Raw genomic sequence first — 17,474 nt, forward strand, 5'->3', positions numbered from 1 at the left:
ATATTGGAACTAGGGAGTTCAATTACTGCCTTAAAGCGTATTGCAACTTATTATTACCGTTAGTATACGATGAAAGGGCGGGCAAGGCAATAGGGACATTTGCCTTTTATAGTTTAGCTCTTTTTTTCTAACCAGGATTTCTGCCCTAAATAGGAATTGACGATTTCAAGAGCAGAACCGACCTTAACAAAGGCATTTGTAGGAGTCCTGTAGCTCAGTGGTTAGAGCACTCGCTTTGCAAGTGAGAGACCTGAGTTCAATTCCAGGCAGGTCAGGGCCAAACCTCGGGCAAGTTTCCTTACTCCACACAGAGCCTAATAATAATCCCTCCAAAAACAAAAACAATAATAAATTGGTCATTTTCAATCTACGACTGTTTGTGGGACATCGCTGTGCGCAATTGGCTGCCGCGTTCGCCCACAAATATACAGTCAATTCACTTTACAGTGTGTTCTGTGAAGCGCTTTGGGACGTCCTCCCGACGTGAAAAGCGCTATATCAAATGCAAGGATTATCATTATTATTATTCTCTCTGAGGTCGATCTATCTATAATAATAATAACAATAATATAATAATAACAACAATATATCAGACAAGCTTCACGTTAGATTTGTGTGGTTATTTTTATTGATTAAAAACGGTATGTACAGTATTACTGGAATAATGCTTGCGCTTAAAACATGTCTCACTTGAGTTGATTTAGAAACGTTGGTGTGTGTGTGTGTGTTGGTGTGTGAGTGTGTGTGGGGTGAGTGTGTGTGTTGGTGTGTGTGTTGGTGTGTGAGTGTGTGTTGGTGTGGGTGTGTGGGTGTTGGTGTGGGGGTGGGTGTGTGTGTTGGTGTGCGGGTGTGTGTGTTGGTGTGGGGGTGTGTGTGTTGGTGTGTGTTGGTGTGTGAGTGTGTGTGTTGGGGTGTGTGTTGGTGTGGGTGTGTGGGTGTGTGTGTTGATGTGTGTATGTTGGTGTGTGTGTGTGTTGGTGTGTGTGTGTGTTGGTGTGTGGGTGTGTGTGTGTTGGTGTGTGAGTGTGTGTTGGTGTGGGTGTGTGTGTTGGGGTGTGTGTGTGTGTGTTGGTGTGTGAGTGTGTGGGTGTTGGTGTGTGGGTGTTGGTGTGTGTGTGTTGGTGTGTGGGTGTTGGTGTGGGGGTGTGTGTGTTGGTGTGTGAGTGTGTGTTGGTGTGTGGGTGTGTTGGTGTGTGGGTGTTGGTGTGTGGGTGTGGGGGTGTGTGTTGGTGTGCGGGTGTGTGTGTGTTGGTGTGTGGGTGTTGGTGTGTTGGTGTGTGGGTGTGTTGGTGTGTGTGTTGGTGTGTGTGTGTTGGTGTGCGGGTGTTGGTGTGTGTGTGTTGGTGTGCGGGTGTTGGTGTGTTGGTGTGTGTGTGTGTGTGTTGGTGTGTGAGTGTGTGTGTTGGGGTGTGTGTTGGTGTGTGTGTGTTGGTGTGTGTGTGCGCGCACTTGTCCCCCAACCCAACAAATGGTTATCTGTGGATCCACTTCACGTTGATGTGCAAAACAAAACACAGACACAGAGAGAGGGAGAGAGAGAGAGGGAGAGAGCTGTTTGTGATCCCGGAAGGTGTTGGTGCTTTCTGGCTTCTGTGTGTGTGTGTGTGTGTGTGCGTGTGAGAGAGAGAGAGAGAGTGAGTGTTGTATGTACTGTACGTGCGCCAACTACTGATCGCCATGGCGGTGTTGGGGTGTCAACACTATTATATATGTGGCTGTGTGTTGTGTGGAGGACAATGCGCACTTCGCACGGACTGAGCGCCTGGAACGCTGCGGGTGTCCAGTCACACACACACACACACACACACAGCACTCGACCGACTTAACTTCACTAACTAACTAACTAACTAACTGTTGAGGGTAAAGCACCAGATGTCGCACGTTTTGAGAAACGTGGGTCAGTCGTCGGTGACCCCCGTCTCATGTTGATCCCCATCCCCTCCCCATCCCCTCTCCCCCCACTGCAGTGTTACAGCGCTGAGATGGTTCAATGGAAACATAGTAACGTCACGACGCAAATTCTCAGGAAATTCATCCTATTTTTTTTACACACACACAACACACACACAACACACACACTGAGAGCCACTGAACTTCATCCCAGTCGGCACTTTGCCAAGAAAAAAAAAAGCCACAGCGTTTTCCTGCGGAATCTTCTTGTTGTGTGGGGGGGATTTTTTAAAAAAAAATTTATATAAAAAATTGAAATACATATAAATTTTAAAAAAAAGTTGAGTTTCGGGGGTTATTTTTTTTTGGGGGGGGAGACGGGACACCGTAATTGTTATTGTTTTGTATAATAAAACAAATCGTTGGTTTTTAGTCGAGTAGAAAAACTCGGAAACGCATGGGGTGGAGTGTTAGTTTTTTTTTGGGGGGAAGGAATCGTTGCTGTTTGTCGTGGGGGGGGAGTGAGGTGGGGGGGAGTGAGGGAAGGTGGGGGAGTGAGGGAGGTTGGGGGGGATGGGGAGGGGTGTAGTGGGCGAGGGTGGGGGGTAGTGAGGGAGGTTGGGGGGATGGGGGAGTGAGGGGGGATGGGGGAGTGAGTGGAGTAAGGGAGGGTGGGGGGGTAGTGGGGGGTAGTGAGGGAGGTTGGGGTATGGGGGAGTGAGGTGGGGGTGGAAGGGGGAGTGAGGTGGGGGTGGAAGGGGGGAGAGTGAGGGAGGGTGGGGGGATGGGGGAGTGAGGTGGGGGTGGAAGGGGGGAGTGAGGAAGAGTGGGTGGGTGGGGGGGAGTGAGGGAGGGTGGGGAGTGAGGGAGGGAGGGTGGGGGGGAGTGAGGGAGGGTGGGGGGGAGTGAGGGAGGTTGGGGGTATGGGGGAGTGAGGTGGGGTGGAAGGGGGAGTGAGGTGGGGGTGGAAGGGGGTAGTGAGGGAGAGTGGGTGGGTGGGTGGGGGGGGAGTGAGGGAGGGTGGAGGTGGGGAGTGAGGGAGGGTGGGGGTGAGGGAGGGTGGGGTGGGGAGTGAGGTGGGGGTGGAAGGGGGAGTGAGGTGGGGTGGAAGGGGGGAGTGAGGGAGGGTGGAGGTGGGGAGTGAGGGGGGTGGGGGGGAGGGGGAGTGAGGTGGGGGGGGGGGAGTGAGGGAGGGTGGGGGGGGAGTGAGGGAGGGGGGGGGGAGTGGGGGGAGGGGGGGGGAGTGAGGGAGGAGGTTTGGTTGTGTGCAATTGCATGAGCCCAGAGAGGTTTATAGCGGGTGGGCGGGCGGGGAGGGGGGAGTGAGGGAGGGGTCTGTCTGCTTCCCTGTGTGTGACTCGGTGGTTGGTGCTCCGCCAATGACCGGGGAAGGCGCGGTGTGGGTGAAGCGGAGCGCGAGCGAAAAAGGGGGTACAGTCGGGGGGGGTGGGGGGAGCGGTGAGCGTGTGCCCCTCCCCGGTGAAGCTGTGTGACCCCTCTCCCCCCCCCCCCCCCCCCCGCGTCTAATACGACGGGAATGTCGCGCGTCCGTCTGACCGACCAGAGCCATGTCCTCCCAGTGGGGCGACCATCTGGAGGCAGAGAGACGATGAAGCTCCAGTGCGAGGTGGAGATCGTCAATCGGTCGCTGCCGACCTTCGGCTTCAGGACCCGCGGCAGAGGGACCCGCGCGGTGCTGTCCATCGGCAAACACCACGACCGGGGCTCCAAGACCAACCCGGTGACCCCCCACCTCCTGGTCTGCACCTCGAAAGACAAAGCGGGGTGCAAGTACAAGGTGAGCGCCGCCGACCTCGGGTATTCCGCTGTTGGTTTTTTTTTCTTTTTTTTTTAAATTAAAAAAATTATTTATTTAATTTTTCAACCCCAAAAAAAAATTATATTTTTTTTAAAAAAAATTTTTTTTTTTGTTATTTTTTTTTTTGTCGTCCGTCTGTTTTTCTCGCCGACCGCTCCGGGGGCAGCTGAAGGAAAACGTGGAGCAGCTTTTCACCAAGTTCGTGGAAGAAGGAAAGACGACCATCAGGTTGAAGGAACCGGCGCTGGACATCTGCCTCAGTAAGGTAGGGGTTGGGGAGTGGGATTATTGTCTGCACTGTGTGGGGGAAAAACACACACACAACACAACACACACCACACAACACACACAACACACACACACACAACACACACACACACAACACACACACAACACACACAACATACACACCACACAACACACACCACACAACACACACAACACAACACACACACAACACACACAACATACACACCACACAACACACACCACACAACACAACACACACACAACACACACCACACACACAACACAACACACAACACACACAACACACACCACACAACACACCACACAACACACACACACACAACACACACAACATACACACCACACAACACACACAACACAACACACACACAACACAACACACACACAACACACACCACACAACACACACAACACACACACACAACACACACACAACACACAACACACACAACACAACACACACCACACAACACAACACACAACACACACACAACACACACACAACACACACACCACACAACACAACACACACCACACAACACACAACACACACACCACACACCACACACACAAGACTTGTCTTTCAGAACGGGGGGCGGAGTTGAGGGGTGAGATCGATAACTTTCACGACCGGTTGATCCGCGTGGGATCGATCAGTCGATCAGCACGAACCCCGTCCCCCAAATCAAGAGGAGTCCCCGTCCCCGTCCCCCACACACAGTCGGGATGGTTTCATGTGACCAGGACTCGGTGGTGGGAATTCGGAGGCTCTCAAGTCGTCCTCTCTGTGTTGGGAAAACTAATGTCACCAAACTGCAAACTTCCATCGAAAAGCTCCAACCCATAACGCTGCTCTGGCAGCAACTTTGGATTTTTTTTTCATTATTTTTTATTATTATTTTTATTTTTTTTAACCCCCAAAAAAAAACCCCAGGACCAGGTGAAAAGATTTTCGAATGGATCGACACCATCCATCGTTGGATCGTAGTATTGTTTGGATTCCGATAAAACCAGTTTATGACATTGGCTACGAGTTTTGTTTCAGTATTCATGTTCTTTTTCTCTTTTTTTGGTGGGATCTTGGATGGTTGGGGGTGGGGGGGAGTGGGGGGGGGGGTGGGAGGTTAATGTTGTTTTCACCAAATATCCAGGGGTGACTTCACCCTCTACAGTGTCCTGCCAAACCCAAACTTTTATGCAATATTTCGCCACGTTCGTGCAAGCTCAGTACTTCTATGTGAAAGTATTTTATATGAAAGTTGGAAGGGTTCGATGCCTTTGATTTTTTTATCTTGTTTGGTGGCTTTTTAAAAAAAAGGACCTTAGCGTAAGTTTAACAAGTTTTCCTTCAAGGAATCTGCAAGTACGGTATTTGTTTGCGGTTGACTCGGACTTGAGCGACTGGGAGATTCAGGTTATGGACTCTGATGCTGAGTGAGGGAGTGCGACTGAGGACAATCCTTTGTTCAATATCTGCTTCACAGCGGTTACTTGGCCAGGATTTGAATCAGCAGCAATATAATCAAGATATGACATGAGCCCTAATCAATCACAGGCAGAGAGAGTTGTGATGTCAATGGGCAGATCACATGTAGGTGGTCTTTTGTGTATCGTCCCACAGCAGTTTGCACGAAAACTTTCCTGGCAATTCTTTTTTGTTATCTGACCAGTTTAGTTGGCTGAAAAAATTGCAGATGACCCATTCCGAGTCAGTGTTGCAAGTTGGTAGGTTCCAGAATACATGGGGCCTAGAGTGGGGTTGTGGGGCCTCGCCTTGATTTCCCACATGGACAGAAGACCCTTTTCTGGTTGGATGAGAGTTGCAGGGGAAGAGAGGGTTGTGGGGGTAACCTTGAGTAACTTTAGAGTAGCTTCTGATGAGCAGCTTAAGCGTGGCCCCGACAAGGGACCTGGGAGAAGGTTGCCTTGAAATGCTAAATCGGGTGGGGACATGAAAGAAATGGGTGGTGGGAGGGGGGTGATGAGTGTCCTGTAAGTTATTCGAAATATGTTTAAAATACATCAGACTTTATTTTCCTTTTATTGTATAACTGTTCATGGAAAGCAAGAGCTCCCCTATAGGTGATCTCACTTCATTAAACCATGCCTCTTCGGCGAGTGATGCATGCTGGAGTACAATCTCTTTCTTTCTTCTCCACTTCCAAAGCCCCCTCCGCCCCAAAAATGTGGACACGAGGCCAGTTGTTCTCCATTCTAGCAGCATTCCAGGGATCCATGTTTGGTGCTTCCTAGTTTGCCTGCCTCAATATGCATTGTGTATGGTGCATTTGTAGAGTGACTTTCACGTTCTCCTGAAATTACAAACGTAGTTTGCTGTTATCTATTGAGCCACGAGGAGATAAACTTTCTTTTAAACTTATTCTGTTTGAAAACTTTGTAAAATTCTTTGCGTGCAGTTGGCCTGTTTCTACTGACTGAGAAGAAATGAGCATTGCCTCTTAGTAAGTTGAAACTGACTGTGGTTGAACAGAGCGTTTGCATGGATATGGAGCATTGTCTCTCCCACTCCTCAGCAATGCAAGAAAACAGAACAATTGCAGCTGCCTATTCAACATCTATGTTGATATTATCTCCAGATAAATTGGTCAGTCACTTCATGGTGTTTTGGAGACTTTGCTGTGTACGAAATGGCTGCCACATTTACTCACAAAAAGAAGTCAGTCTGGGCCAATAGTGGCCAACATTTATGGTCGTCCAACAAAATACATTTTCTTGATTGAATATTTCTTGATTTATTGCACCTATCCTTAAAATTGCCCTCAGTCTCTCACAATATTGTGAAAGCTGTGGCTATATAATCCTTGCTGAACAAAATGCTACTCCAAACAATAGTAGATATTAACACATACTATTGTTAATCTTTAAAAATTGCCAATGCGTTTGAAAACCCTCTTCAGTCATGAAGAAAAAAGTCATTAGTGCTATTTTAAGCTTCTTGGTGTTACTGAATTTGGAGCTATTACTTGTAAAGTTTCAGTGTTACTTCCTTCCTCCTTAGCACAGCATTAGTTCCAAGTTCTAAACACAACTGAGTGGGAAAATCAGGCTTGGCTTTGGCTGCAGAACTTCCTATTTCAACTAAATGTAAATATTTTTGATAATCCCACAATCTGGCAGATGTTTAGATTATTTTGAAAAACGCTGTTGTCAATGTTTTTTTCATCTTTGTAATTATGTTCAATTACAAAATACTATCTTGCAAATGCTTATCAGCATGTCCCAGGCACTTGGGAGAAATAGCCGACTTTCTACCAGTTATTTGTGGACATTTGGGTAAATGATCTGTGCTCTTAAAGGTACAGTCGCTGTTTGAAAGATGGACAAGCCTCAAATTTGTTGCATGTTTCCAAAGCATCCCATATGGATACTTAGGACTGCTTTGAAATTATGACTACCTGTTTAGCCAATTTTTTTAGGATAGCATTAGTTCCAAGTTTAGAATTTGTGGCTTCCCAAGTATTACTATACATCAATTACTTGATAACAATGGCTTCTGATTCTGAGAAGGCTATTTTAACTTTCCTTCTTTCAAGGCTATAAGTTATTCTGAGGTTCAGTTCCAGTGACACCTGTAAGGCTTCTGGTGCCTTCTCCTAGTTGCCATTGTTAATGTGTGAACTTAGACAATAAGTGTTGGCAGACTTCCAATAATGGAGACATTAAACCGAAGCCCAATCTCGTCCTTATCCAATATTCATGCATTCATATTTCAGCATTAGGTCATCAGAGAGCAGTTAGGAGCAAGAACCTAGCCAACTATGGAGTCCTGTAGCTCAGTGGTTAGAGCAAGTGAGAGACCTGGGTTCAATTCCCGGCAGGGTGAAACCTTGGGCAAGTTTCCTTACTCCACACGCCTGATAATAATCCCTCAATAAAAATAATAATAAATTGATCACTTCAATCCATGATTGCATGTGGGGACCCTGCTGTGCCCAATTGGCTGCTGCGTTTCGCCCACAAAACACACAGTCAATTCACTTTCCAGGATATTCTGTGAAGCACTTTGAGACGACTTGAAGACATGAAAAGCGCTATATCAAATGCAAGAATTATTATTATTAACTGATTTGCTCTATTTTCTTCTCCCGCTTTCTCCTCTTGTCCCAGCAACTTAAGGTAGGTCCCAGTTAATGTAGGCAATAACTTGAATGGCCAATGGTGGATAGAAAGCCTGTAGAAAATGATTTCCTAGTATTTCATGGGCTAGCATCAAAATAAAGCAGTGCAGCAACTCATACACCTTTACTAAACACTAATGTTAGATTCTCTGATTGTCACACATTCTCCCAATATATAGTTCAGACACAAAGCTGATTGAAGTGCTTGACCTTTTTAATTTGTGGAATTGTTTTAGCATGACCTGACCTGCAGGCTGCCTCCCTTGAAACTGTCCTGAAACCAGGACTCTTATTCAGTGGCAGACTGGCTGAGATCACGTGGCCCTTGGCCGTGACAATCAAAGATTTGAAAGGAACATTGCCTCATTGATTTACTGTAGGAAGATTAAACCATCTTAATGAATTAGCATAGGAATGTGCAGTACAGGAAAAGACTGGCTCAACCCATTTTTGGAAAATAACATGCAATCTCACATATTCCTGATGCAATATATGTGAGAGTAGCATCCAACAAAATGAGCAACTGACTGATCTCTATTAAATTCTTAACTAACTCAAACTGTAACTCCCAATGGGACCTGAAGAGAAAGAAAAATTGTGAGCAGTATTAAAAAAATAAGAAATATCAAATTGTACTTATTGACATCACAGAAATTCCACAAACTGGTAGCTGGAAAGACTGGGATCTAGTATTGTATTGTTTTAAAGTTAAATGATTTATTGCTTTGTCATGAATGAGGAACTGCAATAAAGATAAATGAAATTTACCCCTCGGTTACTGTGATAGCACCATTTACAGTCTCTGTAAAAAGAGCTTGAAAGCAATAATGCTGTAGGAAAAATTGATCTGCTGAAAGTAGTAAATCGAAATGGAGTCATGAATTTGTTGGTTACTTTGGCTACTTGGATGTAAGGAAATTGTACTCCCCTCCAGTTACCACGCCTGTTTTGCTTTTCTTTATACAAAAATTGGTGTGAGGTTGCTAATCAGCAGTGAATATACCAGACCTACTGTACCATGAATATACCTTTGATATTTACCATCATTAAGTAGTACATCGTCTAGCGTGTCCCTTGTTTCGCATTTTAATCTCATTAGTGTTAAATAAATTCTATTGAGCTTTCACAGAGCATCATTAGCCCTCTTTATTTTTGTGTGTGATGAATCTAATCAGCTTCTTAACACGCATCTGATCAGATCTCTTGTTATTTACAGACTATTTTAAATTGTGTAAAATATCGGATACTGCTTATGTTCTGTTCATTGATGCACATCTATGTTGTGGTGATGCGGGCTTCCAATCTGAAGTTTGGTAGCTCAGTCATTTGATTAAAACCAGGACGTCTGCTTTCATAGACACACTCAGCCGTTCACAACGACAAGCATTTGTATAGTGCGTCTCATCTCAAATTATAATGTACAGAATAAACTGCTTACTGATAATCTTATTAGTGTTGTATTACTAACGTGCCGCAGGCTGGGACTGGCTTCTGTTTCTTAACATATGTTCCATTTTATAAATAACCAGCAAATTACAATCACACTTCAAGCAGAGTCGGTGCAGGATGCACACTAAACAGCTGGTTTTGTTCTAGAATTATGTGAATGTAAAGGTCGTTTATATTTTCATTAGCTTCCTGTAGGTTATAATTTTCGCGCTCTTTGCTAATAGATGTGATTCTCTTCACTGTATAATGATTAGCGTTATCCTGATCCCGCAAATGTTTGTTACAGAAAAGGATTATGTCCCAAAGGTTGGTTGTAATATTGATTTCTGTTAGTGAAGGAATCCTAAACCATGTATTAAGCAATCTTGCAGCGATCAGTTGTTTTAATTAGAGGAGAATTATCTGGAAACTGCACAACTTTGTAGAGCAAAATCAAATTGTGTGTTCGTGTTGATAAGTGAAATGTGATGTGTAATATTCCTAAAATATATCTTATCCCTTTCCGCAGGCAGATGCCAATAATTTGAAGAACTTTCTTTCTGCTTTAAGGCTGGCTCACCGAGGTAGTGAAATAGACACTATACTATTGTCCAACCTGGCTCCAGCTAAGACCTCTGAGGTTGAAAAGCCAAAAACCAAAATGGTGATTACATCTAGAAAGGACTATCCCCTCACCACAAACTTTCCTTACTCTCTAGAATTTCTGCAGGTGTCCTACTGCAAGCTAGCCCGTGTGGACATGCGCATGCTTTGCCTTCGAAAACTACGGAAGCTGGATCTTAGCAATAACCACATACGAAAACTGCCAGCCTCGATCGGAGACCTTGCTTGCCTGTCTGAGCTTGTTTTGCACAATAATTACTTGGAGACATTCAGTGTTGCATTGTGTAACTCCACTTTGCAGAAATCTCTACAGTTTTTGGACTTGAGCCACAACAGATTGCGTGCTCTTCCTGTCCAGTTCTGTCAACTAAAAGAACTTGTTCATCTAAAACTCGATGACAATGAGTTAATCCGGCTTCCTTTCAAGATCGGTCAGCTAGATAAACTGCGCTTCCTCTCAGCTGCACGCAACAAATTGCCTTATCTTCCATGCGATTTCCAGAGGTTGTGCCTTGAGAATGTGGATCTGTTTGGAAACCTCTTTGAGCAGCCGAATCCTCTGACTCCAACAGTTCAGCTCCAGATCCCAATGACCCTGTTAGAGATTGCAGCAAGAGCAACAGTAAATTGCAGGTAAGCAGATCTAAATTAAAATGTATTGTAGATCCAATAGGTATTGTTTTTTTTATCAGTGTCACATCCTACTAGCCTGAAAGCAGAATTGCTAACCTTTCAACCGGTTATATATTTACCTTCAAACTTCATTGATGGTGACCACTGGGATGGTGTCCTCAGTTTGCTAGGTGGAGGACGTCCCAGTATCCATAACTGCTCATCACAACCTGAGCTGAATCGCAGTTGTTCAAAAGTTGTTTAATTTTAATACTTTTCACAATCTAATACGTAGACTCTGAGCTCCATGAGATCTTTAAAACGAAATTAAATGTTTTTTTACTTGAGAATACAAAAAGGTTTTTACTTGGCAATACAAACTTTAAAAGAATAAGTGCATAAATTCAAATTTTGAGCAAAGTTTTTGACTGATTTTACATTAAACTAGATCTGGATCTTAAGTACATCAAGTGATTTCTACTCATGTTAGACACCCACCCAAAATGTCTTTATTCAGCAAAAGTGAGTCACTTTTATTATAGGGTGAGGCTTGGATTCAAGTTCACAAATTTACTGAAAATTCCAGAAGCTGGAATCCAACTATGGAATTACTTCAAAATCATTATCCATATAATACCGATAATGGAGAATTTACATACCAATGATTCAATGTACTCCTCGGAGACTCTGCTGTACTGATGATCTCAATGTGAATGTGGCCATTTAGAATAACTTGAGACAGATAGATGATCAGCATGTTTATACAAATCACTGTCACAGATTATTAAACGTCTATTAACTTTACCCAAATTATCAATTATTTATTCAAATTGAGGCAGATGTTTTTTCTCGTTTGGTCTAAGTAATTGGTGTGGGAATGCAACTCCAGCTTACGTTCACCTTTTTTTTTGTAGGCAGCAGGAACCTGTCCAGTAGAAAATAACCTGGCTGTTTTGCATTTTCTATCTTGGACGTGTTCACACTTGACTTGTAAGTTCAAGTAACACCTACTGTTTTTTGTTAACCATTTACTTTGTTTTATATAGAATTGGTTATGGGCCACACGTACTTCCAGCTCACCTGTGCCAAGATCTGGATTCGACTAAGACATGCCTTTGCAGAAGAGCCTGCCTGAACTCTTTCATCCAGGTCGTTATAAACCTGAACTTACACCAAGTTTCACATACCGTAGTTCTTGTGGATAACATGGGTAGCACAGAGGCCCCAATTCTCTGTTATTTCTGTTCACTAACCTGTTACTCAGAGTATCTTGACAAGCACCAACAACGCAACAGGTGATCAATTGCAGGAGATCTCTGAGATGTGTAGCATTTTTGGATTTCATGTGTTAATTTAAGAGGTAAGCAAAGACCTCATAATACCTGATGCCTGCATATCCAAATAGCCGAATTGATGCATACTCTATAGCAAATGAAGTTGGATAACGTATATATATTTAAAGAGATCGCAGAAGCTATTTGGATGTCGAAGCAACAACTGAGTATTGCAGTCTTATCAGGACAAAAACTTTACTTGAAAGAGTTTACATTTTAAGTCTGAGTTGAAATAATGTTCAGCAGTTTTGGTACTGTATTTTGTAATCTTTGAACACTTTTTGACCTCAATATTAAACACATTAAAGGAAATCTACATCAGTGTTCCAAACGTGCTTGCAATACTTTTATAAAAATGTAAATGGACCTTGAAACAGTATATAAAGTATTTTAAGTCATGCATATTAGAAATGAATAAAAAGAGTACAGTGATACTCAGTATATATATTGCCTGCCTTGTATTTCTATAATATTGTTCAAACCAGAGGTTTGCAATTGTCATTTTTATTGACAAAACTGTAATGTGCAAGGAACCCTTTCTTGTGTATGTGGCATCATCATCATCCGCAGACATGGAGTTAACTTCCACATGTATGCGGATGACACCCAACTCTACCTTTCCTCCTCTACTCTCAACTCCACGACCACCGATGTCCTGACAGCTGACTGTCCGACATCGAGTCCTGGACGAGAGACAACTTTCTTCAGCTCAACGTGCGAAAAACCGAGGCCCTCCTGATTGGCTCACGTCAGCGCCTCCGTACCTCAGGCGCCGACACCATCAGCATCCAAGGCTGCACTCTCCACCTCTCAAAGCCGGTCAGGAACCTCGGCGTTTTGTTCGACCCTGAGCTGTCCTTTCTCCCTCACATCCGCACCACAACTGGCACCGCCTTCCATCACCTCCGGAACATCGCCAGACTACGGCACTACCTCCCACTCACGCGGCTGAAACCCTGGTTCACGCCTTTGTCACCTCAAGGCTGGACTATGGGAACTCTCTCCTCGTCGGCCTTTCCGCCACCTCCTTCCACACTGCAGGTCATTCAGAACTCTGCAGCTCGTGTACTGTCCCGCACCAGACACCGCGACCACATCACTCCCACCCTCGCTCGCCTCCACTGGCTCCCCATCCCCCAGAGGATTGATTTCAAGATCCTCATCCTCACCTATAAGGCCATCCACGGCCTCGCTCCCTCCTACCTCTCTGACCTACTATCCCCCTACCTACCTGCCCGTACCCTCCGTTCCTCCGGCTCCGGTCTGCTCCACGTCCCCCGCCCCAATCGCCCTACCATCGGTGGTCTCCCTTTCCTCCTTCAAGGCCGGTCTCAAAACCTTTCTCTTTGACCGAGCCTTCAGCTCCCCTCTCGACTCTCTTCCCCCTCCTCGCTCCCTCCCTTCCCTCCCCTCACCCTGACCATTTCCCCCCTCCTCGCTCCCTTCCCTCCCCTCACCCTGACCATTTCCCCCCTGCTCGGGTCCTGACCCAACTGTGCAGCGCCTTGGGACGTCCTCCTGACGTGAAAGGCGCTTTATAAATGGAATCTTGTTGTTGTTGTTGTGGCATTTGCATTTTCATTTAATAAACATTAACTTCATACTTTTGTATCCTGTGTCCCCTAAAATCACACCAGGCTGTGATTAGTGATGATAAGGCACATTTTGGAACAATGAACGTGCATAATTTTATTGGATTTATGTTTTACTGTTTCCAATGTACGATACCCAAATCCCTCACCCCTCCCTTAAAATGGAAATACATATGTTGAGAATTGATTTGACTTTGGTTTGTCATAGATTATTTTTCTTATTCTCCTATCACCTGAAGGCCCTGAGTCATCCTGAGTACCTTACCCAAGTTGCTCATGTACTGTTTACACATTTATGAGTCTACCCAATATTGTCCTAAGGCTGTTTGACTGAAGATCAATCGCAGACAGACAAGGCCATTCATGCCCTCTATCTCTGTATCCACGCAAGCAAAGTTTTCAGTAAGGGTCAGGGAAACTGGCTGATTAGTTCCTTCTTTATAGCTCAGATATGTTGAGGCCAGTGTTACAATCATTGTCTTAGGTAATTATCAGCTAATTCAGCACAGACTGGAGGTCAAATGTGCAATGTTCTATTTCTGTTTGGTTCAGTTACATTTTAGCCGGTGGCCTTTCACCAATTGAGCCATCAGATGAGTTTGATTTATAATAGTTTCAAAACATCGGTTTCTGTTTCAAGCTGTAGCTAAACTAGGATTTCATTGTGTAGTGGGTTTCTCAGCGTAGATCAATTCTCCAGTGTAACTGGATGACAGTGAAGACTTTCATTCCTCCCATCAACTATCCATCATAATATGGTGCTCCATCTAGTGGTCTAAACAAGAACTGACAACAACAACAACAACAACAGCAAAATTACATTTGTATAATGCCTTTCATGTCGGGACAATGTCCCAAGGTGCTGGACAGTCCGTCAGTGTTTCAGACATTTGCTCACAAGCAGTGTGATGTAGTGACTGAGCTTGAATTGCCAGCCATTTAGTTAAAATGAACTCTTGATTATCCAGTTAATTCTTATTGTATTTTAAAATCAATTTTATGATGCAGAAACAACAAATTGGTCCCCTAAATGATGGATGTCAGCTTTGTGCCCACTACTCCACACACTGAGTTTTGTATCTTAGCTGGTTCCAATTTGCTCAAGGGACAAGCCCATCTTAATTTTTGGTCTTTTGACATTTTGTGCATTTGCACAAGGGGCTTCACCAGAATAGCAATAAACAGCAACTTGTAATGGCCAAAGTGGATGATGTGTATTCTTTTTTGGTCTTTACCTCTCCTCTGAAGACTCAGGCTAGAGGATTGATCTCTAAACCAAGCAGCCATTCTTCCATGACTGAGCCTAGATCATGAATGTTGGGATGCTATTCAACCTTGGGGCAACAGAGCTGAGCTAAGGGGCGAAATTCCATGGATGTCTGAATGCATGTGTAAATTGGCATATTGTAAGCTTAACCTATGCAGTGAATCACATAAAATACCCAGGAGTTGGAATTTAAAGTGCTAGAAAACCAACTGTCAAAGAACAGACTTAATGACATTTAACGTGTTGCACGTAGCTATCTGAATAAACATTTTATGGCAGCAAGCACACACATCCAGTTGTGTGGAGCAAGCTAGAGATATCTTTATATTGCAGCAAATTGGTGCATTAAATGGTCAGCTTATTATGTTTACTGTGAAGACAAAGATAACCGTGTATAGTATAATTAGAAGCAATGGATTATAGGGTTCAACTATGTTTATTGCGTGTAGTAAACAAGCATATCATCTTACAACCTTTTTGGATCCAGATAATCTCATGCACCATAGGTTGCTGCGATACAAGGAACACATAAATACGTATAATATTATTTATGAAAACAAGTTATTATGAGAGAAAATAGATGGGCACAGGTAAGTTCCCCCATTTTGATTTCTACATTGTCGCCTTTATCCAAAAAAAGTGATGCTTTAATGCTAAATTTACTGAACATGATTTTCTACAATGTATTTGGAATCGAACTAGTGTTGACCTTGAGCTTACTGAATAGGAAGATTTTCATTATGGTCTATTGAACAGCCTTAAAAATACCATGTGCTCTTTCAGGATACATTTCAAGTTTGTATCTAGGTTTGTTAGAGAAACAAAATTAAATATTAATGTGTTCAGTTATAAGAATCTCTGAACTGGTAAATCCTCGTTATAGAACCTCCAAAAATTAGGGATTTCTGATTTGGGGGCAGTGCAAAAAGGAGTGTCATTTTGTTTCATACATTTTCAGGTTTCTTACAAGAAGTTGCTTTGTGTTAATATATCACTGTGTTGGTAATTATTAGCTTTGCAACAGTTCAGAACAAGTTACATTAAGTGTTAAAAGTTTAATTGTTGATATCCTTCAGNAAAAAACAAACTGTCCTTGAAGGGATTAGAATAAACAAGACTGGATTGTGCACAATATCTTTTCATTGATTATGAAATTGTCCTGTACGTCTATTGTGAAATGTTCTCTAGAACTGGTCAACAACAGTCCACACAGATGGAATTGATGTCCGACTGCCTGAGGGCAAATTTCCTACAGTTGAATGTGAACAAGACTGAGGCCCTCCTGATTGACTCGTGAAAGACGCTTTACAAATGTAATCTTGTTGTTGTTTATGCAGCTTTCTGAGAGAAAAACATAAGAAGTTCATTAAAGTTTCTCCCTTAAATTTATAGCGGCTGTATCGTGTATTTTTATATTCTTCCTTTTATTTTTAGGACCCCGGTTCACAACCCAGATTGCGAAGAAATGCACAGACTGTGTTCACTTGTAATTAGCCAAACAGATGTGCATTGGAACGATACAGGTTGATTCCACTATTTGCCCGTTTGTAGGTATCCCTTTCAGTGTCAGGGTTGACAGAAACTGAAATACATCGGTAGCCCAAAGTCAACCAAATACTTGTCCCAAAAGTATCCCAATATTACAACGATAATAATCCTTGCATTTGATGTAGTGCTTTTCACATCTTCTAGACGTCTCAAAGCGCTTCACAGAATATGCTGTAAAGTGAATTGACTGTATAGTTTGTGGGCGAAACGCGGCAGCCAATTGCGCACAGCAGTGTCCCCACAAACAGTCGTGGATTGAAAATGACCAATTTATTATTGTTTTGGGTTTTGGAGGTATTATTATTAGGCTCTGTGTGTGTGTGTGGAGTAAGGAAACTTGCCCAAGGCTTCGCCCCTCTGCCTGGAATTGAACCCAGGTCTCTCGCTTGCAAGGCGAGCGCTCTAACCCCTGAGACCCCTTACGGGACTCCGCAGATGCAATTGGCTGCCGCGTTTCGCCCACAAAATACACAGTCACTACACTTCACAGAAAACTCTGTGAATCGGCTTTAAGTCATCTGGACGACGTGATGAGGCGCTAAGCGCTATACCGAATGCAAGGATTATTATTATCATTATTATATCAAATGCAAGGATTATTATTATTATTATTATCATTATTACCTTTGGCCAATTTAGGTTCGTGTGTGTGTGTGTAAAATAAAAACTCTTCAAAGCAAAAAATAACATAAGTTAAAAAAAAAGGAAAAAAATAACAACACCCCTTTTTTTTTCGCGGGGGTTTAAAATGAAACGTTTTTTTTTAGGGCACAACGTCCAAAATTAGGGCACAACGTCCAAACCTGTATTTTTTTCCTCACACGGCCCGAATCAGGGCGCGAACTCGCCCCACTCTGACCGACCTGCGCTCCCTGCGCGGGCGCGCGCGCGCGACGGAGGGCGAGGGAGCGCGCAGACTAACCCGACAGCAGAGGGGCGGGGCGGGCGGGC

The 17,474-nt window shown here is 43.8% G+C and overlaps 1 protein-coding gene across 1 annotated transcript; it reads left to right on the forward strand.

Annotated features, from left to right (window-relative positions):
• The first annotated feature begins 3,401 nt into the window (after window positions 1-3,401).
• lrr1 (leucine rich repeat protein 1) lies at window positions 3,402-12,557 on the forward strand. Its single transcript, XM_042338136.1, has 4 exons — window positions 3,402-3,688; window positions 3,876-3,974; window positions 10,076-10,803; window positions 11,829-12,557. The coding sequence occupies exons 1-4, from the start codon at window positions 3,428-3,430 to the stop codon at window positions 12,079-12,081; spliced, it is 1,341 nt and encodes a 446-aa protein (XP_042194070.1). The 5' UTR covers window positions 3,402-3,427; the 3' UTR covers window positions 12,082-12,557.
• The last annotated feature ends 4,917 nt before the right edge of the window (window positions 12,558-17,474 follow it).

Source organism: Callorhinchus milii, unplaced genomic scaffold, assembly GCF_018977255.1.
Source record: "Callorhinchus milii isolate IMCB2004 unplaced genomic scaffold, IMCB_Cmil_1.0 Scaffold9, whole genome shotgun sequence".
Taxonomy (NCBI): domain Eukaryota; kingdom Metazoa; phylum Chordata; class Chondrichthyes; order Chimaeriformes; family Callorhinchidae; genus Callorhinchus; species Callorhinchus milii.